We start from the raw sequence: 19,973 nt of genomic DNA, 5'->3' as shown, positions 1-19,973 counted from the left end.
CCCTCTTTGAAATTAAAATGCGGGACTCCTTATTTCGCTCACTTTCAGGTCGTATTTCCACATCTCAACCGTACAATGTCTAAAACACAGTGTGTAAGTCATTCCTAAAAAGTTTCATCAAATTTGAAGATCATTTGAGCTTCCGTAATCGTAATTTACACGAACGGTTCTGTTTGGACAACTTTTGTTATGTTGATTTATTTAATCTAATTCGGTACCCAAATGATCTTTAAATTTGATGAAACTTTGTAGGAATGATCTACACACTGTGTTTTAGACATTGTACGGTTGAGATGTGGAAATACGACCTGAAAGTGAGCGAAATAAGGAGTCCCGCACTTTAATTTCAAAGAGGAATCCCACTCTGGAAGGGGACTGTATATATAGATATATATGTGTGTGTATATATATATATAAATATAGATTTTAGCTTACGCTACATGTACTGTATGGCAAAAATTCAGGAAAAATAGGATAATGCTTCATTCCAAACTAGTTGGAAGAAAGCATAGAAACTAGTTGGTTAAACTTACAGCTGTCAAGGCAGCCTCCGCCCCCTTATTTCCGGATTTACCACCAGCTCGATTTAAAGCCTGCAACGGTAATGAATGGTACGGTAAGATCGTTCTCCTTCTGGTAATAAGATGATAACTCTAAAGAGTAAAAGGTGCTACATATGAATACTTTAATGAAAAGTTTACCTGCTCCATATTATCACAAGTCAACACACCAAAGATGCATGGAACACCTAAAATAACATATGACAAGTATATATTAGGAACAATTATTCATGGAATTACATAGAAAAAAGAAACACCAATACAATTTTCTCAAAAAAAAGAAAAGAAAAAAAGAAACACCAATACAACATCAACAACACGACCAACCAAACAAGAAGTTCAGGATTTGAAAAGACTTCATAATCCCTCTCCTAATAATTTAGTTAGCAAGTACGAACTCCAAGATATAACTAATCTGCAACGAAGAAAACCAGATACAAACCTGACTTTAAGCCAGCTGAAAGTACTCCAGAAGCTGCTGAATTAGCAACAGCATCATAGTGGGTTGTATCACCTCTTATCTACTGACAACAAGCAGTTTATCGATTAGGGTAGTAGATGCATATACAGCATAGTAAAGAGTGAATCTCTCATGGAGAGACATTATATTTGATGCACAAAATTGGCATGGGTACTGTACCACAGCTCCAATGCATAAAACAGCATGATATCTCCCCGAACTTCCAAGCTTTTGTGCAACTACACCAATTTCAAAGCTACCAGGAACCCAGACCACCTGAGAGGGAAGAAAAAGAATAATTAGATCATGTACAATCTACCAAAGCATAAAGTTGGTGAATAGTTATTCTTTGGGTGAAAAATGCCTCCTAACATCTCTGAATTGCGAATGCTAAGAAGTAGTAGTAGTGCTGATGAGAGCCTGACAGGTTTTCCTGAGCCAGCAAGTAGAATTCAAGAGCAACATAAAGTTGAGACATAAAAAGAGAAGTTGTCCAGAAAATGCGGGAACCATAAGTTTGTTTCATTTCAGTAGATTTCTTAGTTGTGTTTTTACAATGGAAGAGGATTGTAAGAGGGTAAACAGCAGAATAAAAATAGTTGGAAGCCAAGGGGGTGTCAGTAAAAGGCATGAAGTAAAGGCAAGAGAAAAGAAAAGTTAAGCTTCATACATCAATGTCTTCTTCTTGAACAGAATAATTGTGGAAAGTAGTCAAAGCTCCCTCTAGCAGTGGCTTTGTGATAATCTCATTAAACCGTGCAACAACCTGAAAACAAGAATCAATGAAGAATGATGATGCAAACCACGAGTAAGAATAGAATAGAGGAAGCTGCAAGTAGAGAGGGCCGGGACTGACGACTGCAAAACGAAGGCCGTGAGCGGTGGTAACGGAACCCACGAGATGCCGAACAGCCGCGGTTTGAGCAAACCTCTTCCTCTCAGTTGGATTTGAAATTGCAATTGCAACTGCTGCGAGGATCAATCATTTCAGTTAATATAAAGTATTAAGAAAGATGAAAATTTGAGGAAAGATTGACTACCTTTGGAAGAAGAAAAAGAAGAAAGAGAGAGGAGGGTATTGGGTAACCGGTGCAGCCCGTTATTACGAGGAGGAGGGAGCCGTGACTGAACGAACCACCGGGTTGAAGCGGAAGCTGAAGCAGAAGCCATCTCAATCTCGGAGATTGAGCAAAAATGAGCGAGTGTGACTGTACAGAAAAGAAGTCAAGGACAAGGAGAACTGGGCCTAAGCGGGCTAGGCGGAGCTTTGGGCTGGGCCTAGGTAGGTGGTCGGTCTACCTTTTCATAAAACCCTATGACGGTTCAACTTGGAGCTTCGCTTTTATTTGCAGCAAACCAGTTCCAATGCTCGGGGATCTCACTCAGCTTCCAATCCTGGTATGGGTACTGACCTTTACATTCATCAAGATAATGTGTGGTTGATCTAGCTGTTGCTTCTCAAGCGATCTGAACTAGTGCTTCTTTTTTACTGGGTTTGGAAATTTGTACGTAGCACATAACCCTAAACCCTAAACCACGATATATTGGTCAATTCTGTGTCGAGTTGGTGTGGAGTTTGGTGGGACATTTGGATTTGGTAAATAGCCGCAACATGCCAAATCCCCTTCAAAACAGGGAATCCAACATGAACTAGGATACAATAAACCCAGGGTTTGTGGGATTATATTACTGAGGATCCTCCTGGATGATGAAGGAAACGTTTCTGGGAGCCCCTTAAATAACAGCCGCTTCTTCATTGCCAAAATCAATCACGTTAATTCTCACTTGTTTTTGTGTGCGCGGTGACAATGCAAAAACAACATGAAAGCGTGAAAGAGATGATGGCTCTAGTAGTTGGAAAGCACAAAAATGAACAAGAGGCAGAGTCGATGAGTGAAACCAACTCTACAAAGCCGAAGAGAAAGCGCGAAAAGGATAAGAGGCTTGCTAGTTCGATTGCGAAGAAGCCAAGAAAGGAGGCCCAACCAGTCCCAGTGCTCAAGAAAAAGCGTGCAAGAGAGTCCAGGGATTCAAGTTCAGTGGCGAAGAAGAAGCTAGAAACTGATATAATTGAAGAAGTTTGGGTAAGTGGGGAATTGAGGAACGAGGGAATAGAGTCTTCGAGGCATAATGAGAAGGACCTTCTGGCAAGTCTTCCTCTGCATGTTTCCTTTATGATTCTTGACAAGTTGATGGACCCCGTTGACCATCTTCGTCTTGCTCTGGTCTGCAAAGAGTGGTCCTCTATTTCGCAACACTATAATGATGCAACGCAGCGCTGGCGCAACACCAAGGGCAACTTAGTGCCCCTTTTCTTGCAACGTGATGAACGTACTGTGACCAATTTGGAAGCATACACCGTATCTGATAAAATTACAAGATATGACAATGTCCCTTCTGCGGTGGCTTATGGCAAGAGGTGTTGCGGTTCTAGCCATGGTTGGTTGGCCTCGGTAGATTTAGAAGGTGAATGTCTCCGCATTGTTCTGAAACACGCTTTCCAGAAATCAGTGGACTCCATTCGTCTCCCTCATTTGAAATTGACGAAGATGACCGACGAGTACCATAGGGAACATTTGAAGCAGAAGTACCAGGAGTATATTGAAAAAGTTGTCTTGTCCTCCGATCCCAATACGAATCCGAATAACTATGTAGTTATTGTACTCTACGGTTATCAGGGTTGCAAGCTGGCGTTCATCAAAGGAGGAGAAGAGAGGTGGACTTATGTGGATAGACGAATAAGCCAAGTCAGGGATGCCATCTTTTATAGAAATCAAGTGTATGCAGTTGGAGGAGCACAGGAAAAAATCGTGTCATTTGATGTAAATGGCCCGCCCAAAGTAAAACAAGCTACCCGGACACCCGGGTACCAAGGAGGAGGATGGATCCATAATTCATATCTGGTGGAATCGACCTCTGGAGAGCATGTGTGGCACGTTCGAAGACTGGGTAAGTTTTCAAAAAGAACAAGTTTATACAGTGAGAGGATCAAGGTTTACAAGGTGGTGTTTGATGCCCAAGATGGATCGGTTGTGGAGCAAGTAGAGGTAGAGAGCATTGGAGACGAGGCTTTGTTTGTGGGTGTGTCTCACTCAGTGTCTGTGTTGGCTTCCAACTTTCCGGGGAGTTGTAAGCCAAATTCCATATACTACACCAATTATGATCTGCATGGTTATGCAGAGCCCGAGAGCAGACCCTTACCCTATCGCGTCTTTAGTCTAGACGATGGATCCATCACTTGCTACCACGAGTTTAATAGTCAGAGTCCAAAAGAGTCTTGGGGAGTCTGGGTTCTACCAATGTTCAAGGGACTATGCTAGCTGCTCTTCTCTTCTCTTCTACCAATGTTCATAGATTTTTCATTGTCCATAGAGCATAGGAACTCATAAATGATGCTTCTTTATAAAATTTGAAGTGATCAAGCAAGTAAATTTCAATAAAGGCTGTGATTTGTTTGTTGCTCCTTCAAATATCATCTCTTTTCTTTGCCCCTGTGCTGAAGAAGAAGTTTGTGTAAGCCTAGACATAGCATTTCTCCGCTAGCCCGCATATTATTCATTCAAATTTTTTTATTTTTTATTTTTTTTAAAAGGCAAAAGCCACGTTTCATTTAGAATCAGTTGAACTCCGATCGAATGGAAGAGAGGGAGGAGTTGAAGTCAATACTAGGCTACTTGCCGGTGGTGGCACGGAGCCGGAGTCTTTTCTGGCCATCACAGGCGGTGGAGACACTCAAGGACTTGGGCAGGGGTCGTGTCAATTCCGGGGAGGTTCTATTCACAGCCATCTCCGACCTCAGGCGCTCTCTTTCGGCCTCCACCTCTGATCCTCTCACTCCTGGTGCCGCAGACGGATACGCCCTCTTCTTCGATGAGGTAAGCCACACTCTTTAATTGCATCACACAATCTTTCCTTGAACTGAAATTGGATTGTTGGTTGCAGATCATGTCCAGGGAGGAATCTGGCAAGTGGTTTGGAGAGGTGTTACCCGCATTAGCAAATTTGGTTTTGCGGTTGCCCTCTTTGTTGCAAGTTCACTATCAAAATGCAGATGCCCGACTCAATACTGCTCTTCGTTTACTTGATTCACAACAACCCGGATTAGTGCTCCTCAGCCAGGTATGCTTTCTCTGCCTCTTCTTCTTATCATATGTCTGAGTTAATTGTCATGTTATCTGGTGTCAGCTGTACTCTTTCATAAGTTAGACACTAGTTTCTGAACATTAGCCTTATTTACTTTGAAAGATCTTCCTATATTGTAGCACAGTTTTGCTGAAATTGTGTACGTTGCATTTCAGGAACTAATTAGTGCTCTTCTTGGGTGCTCTCTATTTTGTTTGTTCCCAGTCACTGATAGAAGTGCCAAGCATCTCCCAACAATCAATTTTGATCATTTGTTTGCGTATGTAACACTTTCTTTCTTTGGAATCTCTTTCTCTCTTTTTATTTTTATTTTTTTATTTTCTATTTCACACAATTTAGTGGTACACTTAAAGATGTCAGTTATTCTACTAGACATGCTCCTGTTCTATTTCTAAAGATATCTTATCACCCAATTTTGTTTGACATTATTAATAGATACATTCTCATGTTATTTACTGATATATACTCACTGCCTCATATTTATTTGCAGTGCTCTGTATGACAGTTATAATCAAAAACAGGAGAGTAAGATATGGTGCATTATACACTACTTTGAAAAGATAACTTCACGCATGCCTATGGGTTTTGTCTCGTTTGAGCGGAAAGTACTTCCTCTGGAACCAACTCCCCTAAGAATTTCTTATCCGAAAGCTGAGTTTTGGAGCAATTCAGTCATTCCACTCTGCCGTTTTGAGGTAAAAAGATGACAGATGGTTAATACAAAGCCACAAGTTATATGTAGATGAATTATTGGAAATTCTGTTAACAAATCTTTTTGTGATTTAGTTCAGGTGATCACAACTAACTTGTTAAGTTTCCTTGGCATGTCATTCTAGGTTCACAGGTCAGGCTTCATAGAAGATCAATCAAGTGGAGCTTTGGAAGTTGATTTTGCAAACAAGTATATAGGAGGTGGTGCTCTTCATAGGGGCTGTGTACAGGTCTGATTATATATTCTTTTTCTTCCTCATATAATTATATATTCCTTTTCTTCCTCATATATATTCACCCAAGTATATGCCCGCAATTTTCCAGCTATTTTTTTTTTTTACTTGTCCTGATTCACGCAGGCCAATGTCTAATTGCAGAAGCACCTAATATTATTTGTTATTACCATCTGACGTAGGAAGAGATCCGTTTCATGATCAACCCCGAGTTAATTGCTAGCATGCTGTTCATGCCATCTATGGCAGATAATGAGGCTATAGAAATTGTTGGTGCGGAAAGATTTTCGAATTATACAGGGTGTGTACTGTAAGCACATATGCATACATATATATTTTTAGGAATGTTATGTTCTTCATACATATTTTCAGATGCATTTGGTGAATCACTTGACTCTTCTTATCGAAAGTGTATGTATGGTTTTCTGAGATATGTCCTGATTCCTGAGCATATTAGCTTTAGATATATAATTTTCATCCATTTAACTTGGTCACTGTTGAAATGATTTCTGACTGATATTTATATATATTTTTAAATTGGTGTAGGTATGCTTCTTCATTTCGATTTTGTGGTGACTATGTGGACGAAAGGGATTCAGACTCTCTTGGAAGACGTAAAACCAGGATTATTGCAATAGACGCATTATGCAGCCCAGGGATGAAACAGTATAAACAAGAGTTACTCCTCCGGTATGTATATTTAATTAATACTACTGCGATTGCACACTTATCATATGAAATTTATAGAAAGTGGTGTTAAAATGTCCACTGAAGCTGGCCAGAAAAAAGGCAAACTTGTAGGATTGGGACAAGCATTTTGGTTGAGATGGGTTAGTAATTTAGCTATCGGCCATGATAACCAGCTGCACCTGCAAATGAATGTACTATCCCCTGTGTTGCACACAAGTTACAGAGAAACACAAGTGAAGTCCATGATCTTTGAAACATGGAATTCAATGAAGCCTGTGCCGTTATGTATGATATGTCCATAGAGAGATAACTGTAGTTTGAATATGTTGGACTATTATATGTAGCTATGGTTCTCCCTTGTGTAACCTTTCTTAATCAGAAGTTTATCTACCTTCTACCTTGTTGATTTCTACAGGGAGACCAATAAGGCCTTCTGTGGCTTTGTTCCTCGATCGGGATATCGGGAGAACAATAGATTAGTTCGTGAGAATGAACTCTGTTCAGTCGATTCTACCGAGATTCAGTCTTTGGATTATGTGGATGATATTGGGATTGCAACTGGGAATTGGGGATGCGGTGCTTTTGGAGGAGATCCTAAAGTGAAGACCATAGTTCAATGGCTTGCTGCATCTCAGGTAGTTTTGTCTTTAGCCTTCGTAACAATTATGGGAGGAGATGAGATTTTAAAAGATTTATCTGTTTTTAAATAAAAATAACACTGAGTAGTTAGCTGAAAACGACTGTAATGAGGTTGCATTTGTTTCAGGCACGAAGACCTTTGATTTCATACTACACTTTTGACATGAAGGCATTGGAAAACCTTGACCAGGTACTGATTCATAATGCTTAGTGTGAACGTCATGTTTTCCCTTAAAATAGATGCTTCGTACTCGTACCAACGAATTTGAGGAACCAACTGTTTTATGTAACCTAAAGCACAGATAAATAAATTTTACAAATATGCAATGTGCTTTGCTGTTATGTTTTGAGGTGTGCTTGCTTATACCAAATGCTTTCAGTTTTCCAAACCAAGTTAAGCTGTGAATTAATCTTGACCAACAAAACTCATGTTAAGACTTTAATTGTCATAGTATATTCATCCTCTTTAACTTTATGGTGCAGGTAAGCCGATGGATACAGCAGCACCAATGGACAGTAGGAGATCTCTGGGATCTGTTGGTGGAGTACTCATTGCAGAGATGGAAGGGAGAGACTAATGAAGGATTCTTTACATGGCTTCTTCCATCTCTACTTGCCTCTAATACAGACATGTTGGATTGATCCATGTTGTAGCTACATGTTATTCTTTCCTTACAGTTTACTAGTTTCAGTAGTTTGTAAAGATAAATTTCACAGTTATAAATGAATCGGGCCAAAGGAGAGAAATGCCCTTCTTGCATATGTGAATTGGGGCCTAGTGTGGAGTATGAAGTATGAACAAGTGAGTACAGTGGTCAAAGCAACTACCAACAAATTTAAATCCTCTATTTCTCTTTTAGAGGGGATCAAATGTCACGTGATGTTTCGGTACAAATAATAATTTTCCGGTATATTGAAGCCAAAAATAAAACAAAGAAAAATGCGTAAATTTTGGTTACCTATTAGTAATGTGTGTAGGAAGGAGGAGGCCCACTTTCAAAGTACACCAGCGTGTGAGCTGACACTCCTCACAGTTACCTTATCTGGGGTTTTAGCTGGGGTTTTCCAATTCCATGTTCATCTGCTGCTGCTGCTGCGATTAGAGTTAGTTGAGGTCAGCTTGCTTTCTCTCTCTTTTCAATGGAACTTGTTTCCAGCTACATGGGTTGGACTGATCGTTAATTGTTGGTGCTTTTAGATATTTGCTGCCACTGATTGTGTGTTGGAATGGCTCTGCTGAGGCTCCCATATCTCTTCTCGTCATCAACACCAAACCAATCTTCATTGATTACTTGTCAAACGCATCCGTTCAGTTCAGTCAGAACAAAGAAAAGAGAGGTTTCCAGATTATATGCCTCTAGTTCAGGTGGCAAGAGCGACCCCTATTTGATGGACTCTGAAGAGAGACGTGAATGGAGAGACAAGATCAGGCAAGTGTTAGATAAGAACCCAGATTTGGAGGAGGAGCTAGACCCTAGTGAAAGGAGCAAGAAAGTGCAGGACCTTCTGACCAACTATCCTCTTGTTGTGGATGAGGATGATCCTGAATGGCCTGACGATGCTGACGGCCGGGGTTTCAAGTTGGATAATTTCTTTGACAAGATTACTATCAAGAACAATCCCAGGAAGAAGAATGAGAATGACGACGACGACGACGATAGTGACGACGAAATTGTATGGCAAGATGATAATTACATTCGTCCCATCAAAGATGTAACTACTTCAGAATGGGAAGATACCGTTTTCAAGGACATTAGCCCTTTGGTCATTCTTGTCCATAATCGCTATAAAAGGTTCTGTCTTTTTGATTCTTTACTCGTTAGCACTCATTCTTATCATGCTTGTTGAAATTGATGGCTCTTTTTTCTGTTTATATACATTTTGTGTTTTTAAAATGTTAACCATCATTACTCTCTTCAGACCAAAAGAAAATGAAAGAATTCGCACTGAACTGGAGAAGGCTGTACAAATTATATGGAATTGCAGGCTACCTTCACCAAGAGTAAGTCTAGGAGTTATACTGTGATTGCTACCATGCATCTTGTGTCATTCTCCACACTGATCATCCTTGCTATCATATACTTTGTCTTGAACAGTGTGTTGCAATTGATGCTGTTACTGAGCATTACTTGGTGTCTGCTCTCCAAGTGTCTGTCTACCCTGAGCTCATCTTCACTAAGGCTGGGAAGATATTGTATCGTGAGAAAGGTAATTTCATTTCAGGAACACATCCGCTTCATTCTTGATTCTGTTTCTGCCTTGCAGCATGATTTCAACACCTCTCTTCTTTTTGTCATTTTTTCTAGAAATAAGAAGTGGAGATGAACTCTCAAAAGTGATGGCTTTCTTTTACTATGGAGCAGCCAAACCACCCTGTTTGAATGGAATCGGAGATAGGCAGGAAGAAATTCCATCCATTCCTATCAATGCCCAACCATGATACTAGACTGAAACGGTAATTTCATCTCTAGTTGCTATTGTTGTTCATAAGTTCCTGACCCCTATCTGAAATTAAAATGATATGAGAAACTAGTTACTAGCTAGTGCTACTGCTATCTATCATAAATTAGTGGGTCTTCCACATTTGATATCGAAACTATGAGTTCATGGATGGACACATGATAGTAAACGTTCCAAGTGATTCTGCTTTTTATTTGGGAATTGCCTTCTTATACAAACATGCCAAGAAATCTGTGCTTGGCTATGTGCACTTGTATGTACACAGCCAGATGCACAGTATTAGAAGACTTACTTTTTGAATTGAAGTATGATTTGTATGTCTTAATTGTATCTATGACATTGTACAGTTTGTATAATAATATTTGAACTGTGCCAACGGTTAGATGACTATAGGGCCCTTAAATTCATTAGATTCAGATCACTCATTGTGAACACCACAGCAACAGAAGGCTTGGTGGTAATGAAAGCGGAAGGCAAACAGCTGGCCACGGTTTGAGCCATTAAACTTGCAGTCGGCTACACCCACAGTTCGTTTCTTTTTGTTTCCTCCAAAAACAGTAAGGCATTTTCCTGTACTGCGAGAGACCCAGAAACGGAACTCGCGGTGATTTAGTTTCTTAGGGGGATTATAAGACTTCCAGTCAGCTTCCGCTAAGGTTTCCAGCGATTTCAATGATCGAAGGCTGACTTTCCCATGCTTGTCCACGGTGAGATAGGTTTGCCCACCTGAGCATTTGTCCATGTAGTTGCTAAACCTGTAAAGTTTGACACAAACAACTAGTTGATGATTGCAGGTCATCTCTCTCATGGGCAAGGGTCATTTGGTTTTATTGAAAAAACTGAGATCAGAACACACTTCCATTAGGACTGGCAATATTTATAGAATGAGAAAAATTAGCCATAGATTCCATTTAGTTTGTAACGGACACTTCTTAAGAGTACTACATTATTTGGTTAATAGAAACTGCAGCAGAGAAAGAGAACTGCTGAAAAAGTGGAGGGTCTTGACTCTTGAGGCATCAGGCAATTATTCTCTATGTTTACATATTGCCTACTTGTTTACTAAGCGATTCCTTCATATTATTTTTCTTCAATTGCAGATACATAACAAATCAAAGTAGGATGAGCGTACCTGTGATATCCAGAAGCTGAACCAGAAGTGGATTTCCAGCCAAAATAAGCATTGTATTTTGTTGATTGTCCACCTTTGACATCTGGCACAGAATAAACTCCTTTGTCATGCAAATCCACATAGTCAGACTGTAAAGCACCAGCAATAAGAGTGTCATCAAAGGCTGTCATATGGGGGTAGGATTCGCTTGGAGGGCATTTACTGGAGTCGCATTTGGAGCACTGGTTGCAAAGCTGAACACTCTTCAAATGTGGGACTGGAGTCGCCCCATGGGCTATGGGCGTCACCAGGACAAGCAGCAGGCAGATAGAGAGACAGGAGTAGTACTTCTCCATGTTTGTGTGTCTTTTAGTTCTCTGCCTCTCTCTAATCTCTATATATATAACTCTATTGTTGGTAATTCCAAAGTAGAGATTGTGTTTGTTATATAGGCTCTCTTGTTCTTGATTTTGTCACTTGTCTTTGTTTTGAATCTGATGATTTTGATGTATGGAACTTAAGTTTGGATTCCATCTGCATGGTTGTTCATTATTGTAAATAGAGATTAGCTGGTAATAGCTATGTTTGTCCATCATACTTTGATATTGATGGCTAAATAGATCCACTGCAGTATAATCTCTATATATTAATACATGTCCCCTTCAGCCTGTTAAAAGTGGGCTTTTCGGGCTTCGATCGTGCCTGGGCCGGACCTTGATGGTGTATCTGGACTGGAAAACAGTAGACCCGGATGTGTGAAATTCAAAATGAAATTCTGGCACGAACAGCAGTGAGTATTTGGAAGAGAAGACTATTAGGTAAGCTGGTCGAGCAAGCAATAAGAATCAGAACAATCTGTAGGTATATCCTCGGAGTATATGCGGAATGATGCTGGTATATTCTTCTTTCTACAAGAATAGGAGGTCATCGACCATATATATGTATAAGCAGCTGAATGAGCTTTTCTTCTGGTTACTGAACTATTGGATCGTCTCAAGCTAAGTTATGATTTGCAGCAGTGGATATGTTTGTTTATGGTCATCTAGTTATATTCCATCTGCTTCATTTGGTTATCATGATTAGATGACCATCAACAAACACATTCATGAATCGTCATTCTATATGATATGCATGCAACAGCTTTCTCTCCTGCCTGCTTCACTACAGTTCCACACTTCGGGGTTCATCGATCAATTATCCTTACCGGCCTTGACCCATCACCCATCACCCATCACCCATCACCCATCACCACAGGGATTTTTGTTTTTCTAAGTTTTTGGTACTGTATATATCTGTAAGATCGATCCAATGTTTACTATCAAGCTAATCTACATTAATTAATTCTAAGTTAGAATATGTATATATTCATATTATCCATCCTTATTTTATGTAACTGTGGCAAAGTTGCTCTATATATATTTCCTTAGTTAACATCCCATTGATAAGAGTTTGTAGACCTTCTAATCACTAAACCTCAGACATGTTATCGACCTTCAATTCCTTAATTTGTGTTCATCGGTGGAGTTTGTAAGTGTCACTATCCATCTGTAAATAATACTTGCATCCGAATGAATATGTATGTATCTGTACATACAAACTCTCTATGATTGACAAATGAACACCAACTCAACACATACAACACCAGGAAAAATACTTGCATCCGAATAAGGCGAACTGAATACATTGGTAGTATGAACGTGTCCTGTGGGTTGGTATCCATCGGTTTCCATTTTCCAATCAACCTAATAATTCAACACCGATATATAAGTATTTTTAAAAACAAAATATTTATGTGATAGCTAGTGGTTCTCTGACTCAATCGTATATTGATCCATAGTTAATTAATTAAATATATAGTTGCTGGGAGAGCCCTCACCAACCCGGTCATTTGAGAAGAACTTTCTTCAGAATTTCATTACCAAGCAGAGGATTACAGATTGATCGAGATGAAAGTAGCACGTACTACAGCAATGAACTTAAAAACATAACAATAATTTTGCAGGACTATATATGTAGCTAGGCAGCACCAGAAATGCATGAGAACAAGGATGATCTATGGCTCCTAAACCGGACAAGTTGCTTTGGCCGTTGATGATCATCAACCTTTGCCATCTGCTGGTTGTTATCTAGCTCCTCATCTGCGATTCCAAATGAGTAGCCCCGATCACCAACTACAGAAACAGATTTGTGTCGTCGGTGGTGAAGGTGCTGATGATGATCGGTTGTAGCATTCTGCAGGATATTAACAGCAGGAGGTGTGATATAGAGGTAATTGGTTTGAGTAGCGCTTCCATGCAAAGCTGCTGCAGCAGTACTAGTACTGGTATGTTGATGATGGTCGTCGTCATCGTCGACGAAGAAGTAAGGGGTTTGAACTGAGAGGCTCCTCGTGTGTTGCTGCCGACTTCTGTTCCTCTTAATCGCCTTGAACACCAATGGGATCAGACCCTCCATATTAATTATCTGATCTATCAGATACCACAATCGAATCGATCAGCTGCCAATTAAACCAACAAGCAGCAATTAGCAACTCCTTCCGAATTTGAGGCCAATGAGCAGCGAGCAAGCAAGTAAGCCGATGATATAGCTAGCTAGGTATATATATACGCACATATTTATTCATATCTCTGTAACTGTTAAGACGTTGGACTACGGAACTAGTCATTTGTGATGGTTAAATCGGCATGCTTATTGCTGGCATTATATTATTATCTACTTGTAACAACTGACTGACGATTAAGCTGGGGGCGGGTATACATGGAATTAGTCGATCAGTCCAACACGTCATTTAGCTAGCTAGTTACTGACTTTTAAAAGGCCAATCAAAATCGAACGCCCCCACCCACACATCCATCATTGGCCAGCAACTTCCAAGAGAAGAAGATCCTTATTAAAGGGTTTCTTGGGGTGACTTTCTTTCTTAAATCTTGATAACTACACACTTAATTTCTCCGAAAATATTACTAGTCAGCAATCCATGGTGTTTGCGTCTATGGACTCTATGGACAGTTTGAACAAGCGACCAAAAAAAAAAAACGGATAAATGCATCATCATCATCGTTATCATTCTGATTAGTTTATGTGTTTGGCCGGAATTAAGAAGCATATCTGTTTTTTGTTGACTAGGTCAAGAACTCAAGCTAATTAGCTTAGGATTGTCCACCCATCTGCCAAATGCCAATGTCATGCTAATATCGAATGGCATGTTATATGGTCAATGAGTATATCAATGAATTCAAAACAGGAAAGATGGCGCTGCTGCCATTCACAGGTTTTTCTGTTTGTCTCTCAAGACTCAAGGAGAAGAAAGCAGCATATCAGAGTGAACAAGTAGCAAAGATAATACTAGTCAGCATGGACACCAACGGAGATTGGCCGGCTTGACACGGTTGGTACAATATAATTACTAGGAATGTCCCAGAGTTTCGATTGATCCTGGAGACAAATCACTAGGAATGTCATTGAATTTCAATGTGCCGCTGTAGCCTGAGACCGGGCATATAATTATGATGTGTGGTATGCACCAACATCACCTCCAAGATTTAGATATACCAACAAAATATATGCTCTTTCCAATTACGAAAAGAGAAGCAAATTGGCCACCTCCCTCACTATCACTCTACAAAATCATGCCATCTGACCCATATACTCCATCTAATTCTTTACAAGCAAAAAATAAGCTCCCTCTCCCCCTCCAACTCTCCCTTCCTAAAATGTATGGACAGAGAAAACAATAGTTTTAATCCAGGTAGAACAGCGTCACAATTTTCCGCAGATTTTTTGCCTCTTGACAAGTTTCCATTAACAATTTACTGTCATGGAACGCGAAGCATATTACTTGCTGTACATGTGAAATGATGTCCATATTGCACAACCTGCATATGCAAAACAAGAGCCCGAGTAAGAATCCGTAACAGCAAACTTGGACTAATTAGAGATATCCCTGCCTCGGCTACGAACATTCAAAGCTAACAATACTGGAGTTTGATCATAAGCATCATTTTAATCTTCCCAAGACTGAGACTAAAGGGAAAAAAAGAAAAGAAAAAGTGCAACTCATTCCTGCACTTGTGCTCCTCACATTAAGTCACAAATGAGAGTTGGTAAGTATAGCGAAACATCATTTGCCGAGGTCAACAGAAGTAAGCAGACTAAAAAGTGAGTGAGAGATAGATGTATTGCAAGATAATGCATCATCAAAGTATATTTTTTCCACTTGAGCATACAAGTAGATGCTTAAGATAATATGTGGAGTTACTTGTTGGACAAATTTTAAATTCAACAGTCTTGACAAAGTCTGGGTCGAAAATTCAAGCTGACCTACAAGCTCAAATTCATGGAAAATAGAGCAGTGGTGAACTGGTGATTTACAAGCTTAGACATCAAGTAGCTCTTCAGCTTCAGTCTAGACAGAAAGATATATATATTAAGGACAACACGCTTCCACAAACACATGTTTCCCCCACCTAGGCCAAAGTCTATTAGGTGATACAAGAGCAACTTTGGCATTTCACCTCAAGATGGGAGATACTAAAATATTAACTGCTTTCTATAAATTGATATCTTATCATACTTTCTGGATTTTCAGCATAGAACAAAATATAGATCTTTAGCTATATAATACTGTAAACAAAGGGAACTGAAACATTAAAGAATAAATAGAGATATAAAGCGGAGCTACTAACAACCTGCTGGCTTCTAGCAGAGGTAGATGATCATTGTGAGGCTTCTCTATCACATTCTTGACCTGCAAATTTCAGAAGATTATCAACTACCATATGAGTATTAAATTCTGTTCTTATACACAGCAATAAGATTCGTCAATGATCCAGAGGTCAAGATCGTAGCACACAAGACCTTCTATAAAGGTCAAAGGAGTTGCTATAGACAAATAGCATTAAATAACCAACAAGGATACTAAAAACCATGATGCAAAAACCTAGTGATAACTGCAGTTCTATAAAAGCTTCAAGAAAGATAAAAAGCTCTACAGAAATGTCTTTTCAAGAAATTCTTACTTTCGACAATAATTCCTGGCTCTCAGGAGGTTGCTTTTTCAAGCTTTGAGGCAAGATTACAGTAAGCAGTTCTGGCTTCTCTGCTCTTAAAGCACCCCTGATAACAGCTGCATTAGTACCAGATGCTCCTGATGTATAAATGTGATTTTTCTGCAAAGAAAAGTTCACAAACAAACGGGGTATTAATCAGTATTATTGAACATTAGATATTTCAGTCGGTACTCAGAACTCATTACACCAGTATGTAAAATAACACGTATTTACAGCTCTTACAGTGATAACCATCGCATAACTAAGTATCTCAATAAGTTCTTGATGCATGAATCCCATATTGCGGGTCCCAAAAAAGCCAATTGATCTGGGCCCTTGTTGCTGAATGGCTAATAACTCCTGCACATTGTGTTACACAAAAGAAACTGTAAGTATCAGCAAATTTAGACAGAGAGTAATTCAAGTTGCTAATAAACTTGGAAGTTAAAGATATAACAAAGTGACGAAATACACTTAAAGCATGCAATATCTTCCAAGAGATGGGCCAGTTAGTAGAAGCTGCTAAATGACCGTTACCATGATATGAACTGTGACTGTTGAAACTAGAGAGAAAGATTATTCCAAAAAGATTTTCAAACCATCTAACGAACCCATTTAGAATGCAGAACTACCCTTAATTCCCAGACTTTTGGCTTGTAACAAGTCAGTACATACTATAGGTTTTATAAAGCTTTGGATAATAGCATCAAGACAACCAGAATAGGTCCACAATAGTATAGAAACCACACAGAAATGATTATCAAAAGATGTCTAAGCAACCCCATTTTAACTACTGTCCTACATAATACCTTTCGGCCCCAAATTATTTGTTTGTTTACTAAACTTTGAGCACAAATATGAAACTGAAGATTGACAAACTTTTACATTTATTGTCCCTAGAACAATAACTGTCAGTATTGAACAAGTATATACTTAGTGTCATTGAAATATAAACTATGATGCATTGCATATGGTTCAGGTAAATTATGTTGTATGCTTGACAATGCAGGACGAAATGTGATTTCAAATGTTAACTATAGAGTGTAAACAAGTTAATGAACAGTGAAATTTGTGATTTCTTTGTACTAAATCAAGTTGATGATTTTTCTCTATGTTTAAACCTGAATATAAATGTTTGATTGTGTAAACAGCAGAATTAATCATTCTATGTCTAAACATGGGAAGATTCTTTAGAAATTTAGAAGCAAATACATGTGTATGCACCCACAGACAAATGCGTGACGGTCTCTTATATAGTATGATATTTTGTTAATTAGAAACATAAACCAGAGTTATGAAGATCTGTGGTAGAACTGAAACCTTAATGGTTTCTCCAATTAAATTTGTTTTAAAAATCAATCAAATATTGATTAGCTAGATAGAATTTTAAAATCAAATTTTTCTATATCACTTCTTGTGTGAACAGTTTCACAATGCACCCCGAGTCTATACGTCATACATATAGTTGTGAGTTGCTGGGTTTAAAGTAGGCATCAACAATCAACAATAAAATTCGACAAGGTTTGGGAAGGAATCATGAATGCCACACTGACCACCCATGCTCACATAAAAGAACAAATAAAAAAAAGTAAATGGGAGAGAGATAGAGATAGAGAGAGAGATATAAGAAATGAAATGAAGCCAATTAGAAGAGTAGTAACACACCTGCAGATAATCCACATCAGCTGCAGGTCTAAACTCTGAAACCATAACTGATCCCGATCCTTCAACAACAGATTGAGCTTGAGTAGGGATTTGGGTGCCTATTTCTTCATCAGAACCAAACATTTGCATGCCACTCTTGTCTTCAGTTGATCGATTGTCTATATCTTGATCTCTTCCCATATGTCCGCAAAGCCACTATACCAGTACAGAAAAACAGAGCCCTGGTAGTAAATCATTAGTGAAAACCAACTGCCACAAAGAGTGGTGATAACACGAGTTCGGGCTCAGCACTACTCTTAACATGTGCCACTACTTTTCATCCAAAAAAACAGGCGTCATTACTTATTGGTTGTTATCGTTGGCTTTACCACAATCATAAGAATGAAGAAGAAATTCTGCCTTAAAAATTGTAAAAGAGGGCTTATGCTTTATACTAATAGTGAAACATGTGATACCAACTAAACTCTGCAAAGCCTTATTGTGGTGAAGACTTGCATTGGCTACTTGTTTGATCCCAAAAAGTTTGGGTGCTCAGGGTTAAAGGAGGTTGTACGGACTCATACAGTTAGCTTATGAAAGGCTGCAGAACAGCAGTTGGAAGAGAAGCAGTCTAAACTTGACACTGAAAGAAACAAGAAATGATGTTTTATTTGGTTTGCGATTGAAAAGAAGCCAAAGAAGAATTCTGATGATGCAATACACATGCTTTGATTCTTTCAATAACCAAACAGTGTAAAGTAAAAGAACATTGACAAAGAACAAAACCTCACTGGCTCTTGTGATAACACAGAAACGCAAAAACGAGACCCAATTGTATCAATAAGTAACTGAAGAATAACGGGATTCCTCCAGGAAGTAAGGATAACAACTTAAAAGTATTGTTCTTTCCATCACAAAAGATCTAATTCTGGGAATCAACAATACCCTATTGATAATACAAAAGGCAAGGAGAAACAGAGAGAGAGAGATACCTTGCGGCGTTTGGAGGGAGAAGAGGTGGTGTTCCAGGCACATGGCAGATAGGAGGAGGAGAAGGATTTGAAGGAGGACTTGGAGGAGGGTAACTGGAAAGGAGGATATTGGAGAGTAATGGTGGGGGATAGAGGAGGCAACAAAAGCCTCAAAGGTATGAGGCTGCTCATTCCAAACCTTTTCCTTTCCTTTGTGTCTGTCTCTCCTTTTAGATAATTCCCTGCGAAATGAACTGTATGGAATAAGAGAATAGGGATTTAGGTTTCCCCTTCTCTCTTGTGTTTTTGGCTCAATGTCTCTACTGCTGCCTGCCTCCTTCACTCTTTCTCTTTGCTATTTTCATTCTTATTATTTTCTATTTATCTTATTTATTTATTCTTCTTATTTTTGACCTCCACACAACTCGCTCCAACAGTTACATATTGGAGTATTCTATGTATATGCTCACGTTATTCTACCCTCAGTGCCTATGCCAATCTTGAACATGAATATACGACGCTTGTGTAGTTCTGAGAGCATCAAGGGGGTCCAATATCAGTGCCATACTATTTACTCTATGCACGAGAAACACCAACTTCAGTAACGCTCTGGCGTCGTCGGAGAGTGAGAAATGTAAACTTGATGGATTCTACTGAATTTGGAGTGGTTAAGGATGTTGCATAGGTTTGCACTGGATTAGATTCAGCTCAGCTGTCAGCTGGTACTCAGAAACAGGCACATGGCATCCCAGGTTGATGACAAAACCATACCAAAGATCCAGCCACTTGTTTTGTTCTTTTGCAGTATAACATCAGATCCAGCCTTACTATCAGTTTTCATATATTATTCACATATAAAACCTATACTACTATTTAGATCGGTGACACATGTAAAAGGTGATTAGCAAATTTGAATCTGTTGTGTGTGTGTGTATATATATATATATATATACGTATTTTTCTCAGCTGCGGACGTCCGCACCAAAGTTTTGGTGCGGATTTCTATTTTTGCACCACTTTTTGATCAAATTTCTTCATCTCCACCGTTTAGTATCTAGATAATATTGTGTAGATCATCTTTACAAAATTTTAGCCAATTTGGTAATCGTTAAGGCCCTCAAACTCGAAAAACAAATGGACGGACTGAATTCTGTCTGGTTCATGTTTATACCAGAAAAACACAATTTTGAGGGTCTTAACGATTACCAAATTGGCTGAAATTTTGCAGAGATGATCTACACAATATTATCTAGGTATTAGACGGTGGAGATGAGGAAATTCGATCGAAAAGTGGTGCAAAAAT

General features: G+C 39.1%; 4 protein-coding genes across 4 annotated transcripts in view; 2 read left to right on the top strand and 2 right to left on the bottom strand.

Annotated features, from left to right (window-relative positions):
* Positions 1-2,302, bottom strand: part of LOC101306078 (6,7-dimethyl-8-ribityllumazine synthase, chloroplastic-like) — a 4,318-nt gene extending 2,016 nt beyond the window's left edge. The window contains exons 1-7 of the mRNA XM_004287140.1: positions 2,061-2,302; positions 1,877-1,989; positions 1,691-1,786; positions 1,201-1,296; positions 1,003-1,081; positions 702-748; positions 534-593 (exon numbers count right to left, since the gene is read on the bottom strand). Coding sequence (XP_004287188.1) covers positions 534-593; positions 702-748; positions 1,003-1,081; positions 1,201-1,296; positions 1,691-1,786; positions 1,877-1,989; positions 2,061-2,190 — 621 coding nt within the window. The 5' untranslated portion in view covers positions 2,191-2,302. The remainder of the gene's footprint in view (positions 1-533; positions 594-701; positions 749-1,002; positions 1,082-1,200; positions 1,297-1,690; positions 1,787-1,876; positions 1,990-2,060) is intronic.
* Positions 2,303-4,655: 2,353 nt separating this feature from the next.
* LOC101305789 (poly(ADP-ribose) glycohydrolase 1-like) lies at positions 4,656-8,201 on the top strand. The gene is made up of 10 exons (XM_004287139.1): positions 4,656-4,895; positions 4,963-5,139; positions 5,319-5,422; positions 5,654-5,858; positions 6,000-6,104; positions 6,290-6,408; positions 6,654-6,797; positions 7,213-7,432; positions 7,564-7,626; positions 7,920-8,201. The coding sequence occupies exons 1-10, from the start codon at positions 4,656-4,658 to the stop codon at positions 8,076-8,078; spliced, it is 1,536 nt and encodes a 511-aa protein (XP_004287187.1). The 3' UTR covers positions 8,079-8,201.
* Positions 8,202-8,505: 304 nt separating this feature from the next.
* On the top strand, positions 8,506-11,409 carry LOC101305502. The gene is made up of 6 exons (XM_004287138.1): positions 8,506-8,550; positions 8,635-9,229; positions 9,357-9,438; positions 9,533-9,644; positions 9,743-9,891; positions 10,997-11,409. Exons 2-5 carry the CDS (start codon positions 8,664-8,666, stop codon positions 9,874-9,876), a joined length of 894 nt encoding a protein of 297 aa, XP_004287186.1. The 5' UTR covers positions 8,506-8,550; positions 8,635-8,663; the 3' UTR covers positions 9,877-9,891; positions 10,997-11,409.
* A 2,987-nt stretch (positions 11,410-14,396) lies between these two features.
* Positions 14,397-19,008, bottom strand: LOC101305205. The gene is made up of 6 exons (XM_004287137.1): positions 18,692-19,008; positions 17,721-17,915; positions 16,299-16,415; positions 16,026-16,175; positions 15,696-15,754; positions 14,397-14,882 (listed from the first exon to the last, which is right to left on the bottom strand). Exons 1-6 carry the CDS (start codon positions 18,860-18,862, stop codon positions 14,747-14,749), a joined length of 828 nt encoding a protein of 275 aa, XP_004287185.1. The 5' UTR covers positions 18,863-19,008; the 3' UTR covers positions 14,397-14,746.
* Between the last annotated feature and the right edge of the window lie 965 nt (positions 19,009-19,973).

Source organism: Fragaria vesca, linkage group LG1 (genome assembly GCF_000184155.1).
Source record: "Fragaria vesca subsp. vesca linkage group LG1, FraVesHawaii_1.0, whole genome shotgun sequence".
Classification (NCBI taxonomy): domain Eukaryota; kingdom Viridiplantae; phylum Streptophyta; class Magnoliopsida; order Rosales; family Rosaceae; genus Fragaria; species Fragaria vesca.
Note: the sequence above shows the minus strand (reverse complement) of the source record. Positions and strands in the feature narration are given on the sequence as shown.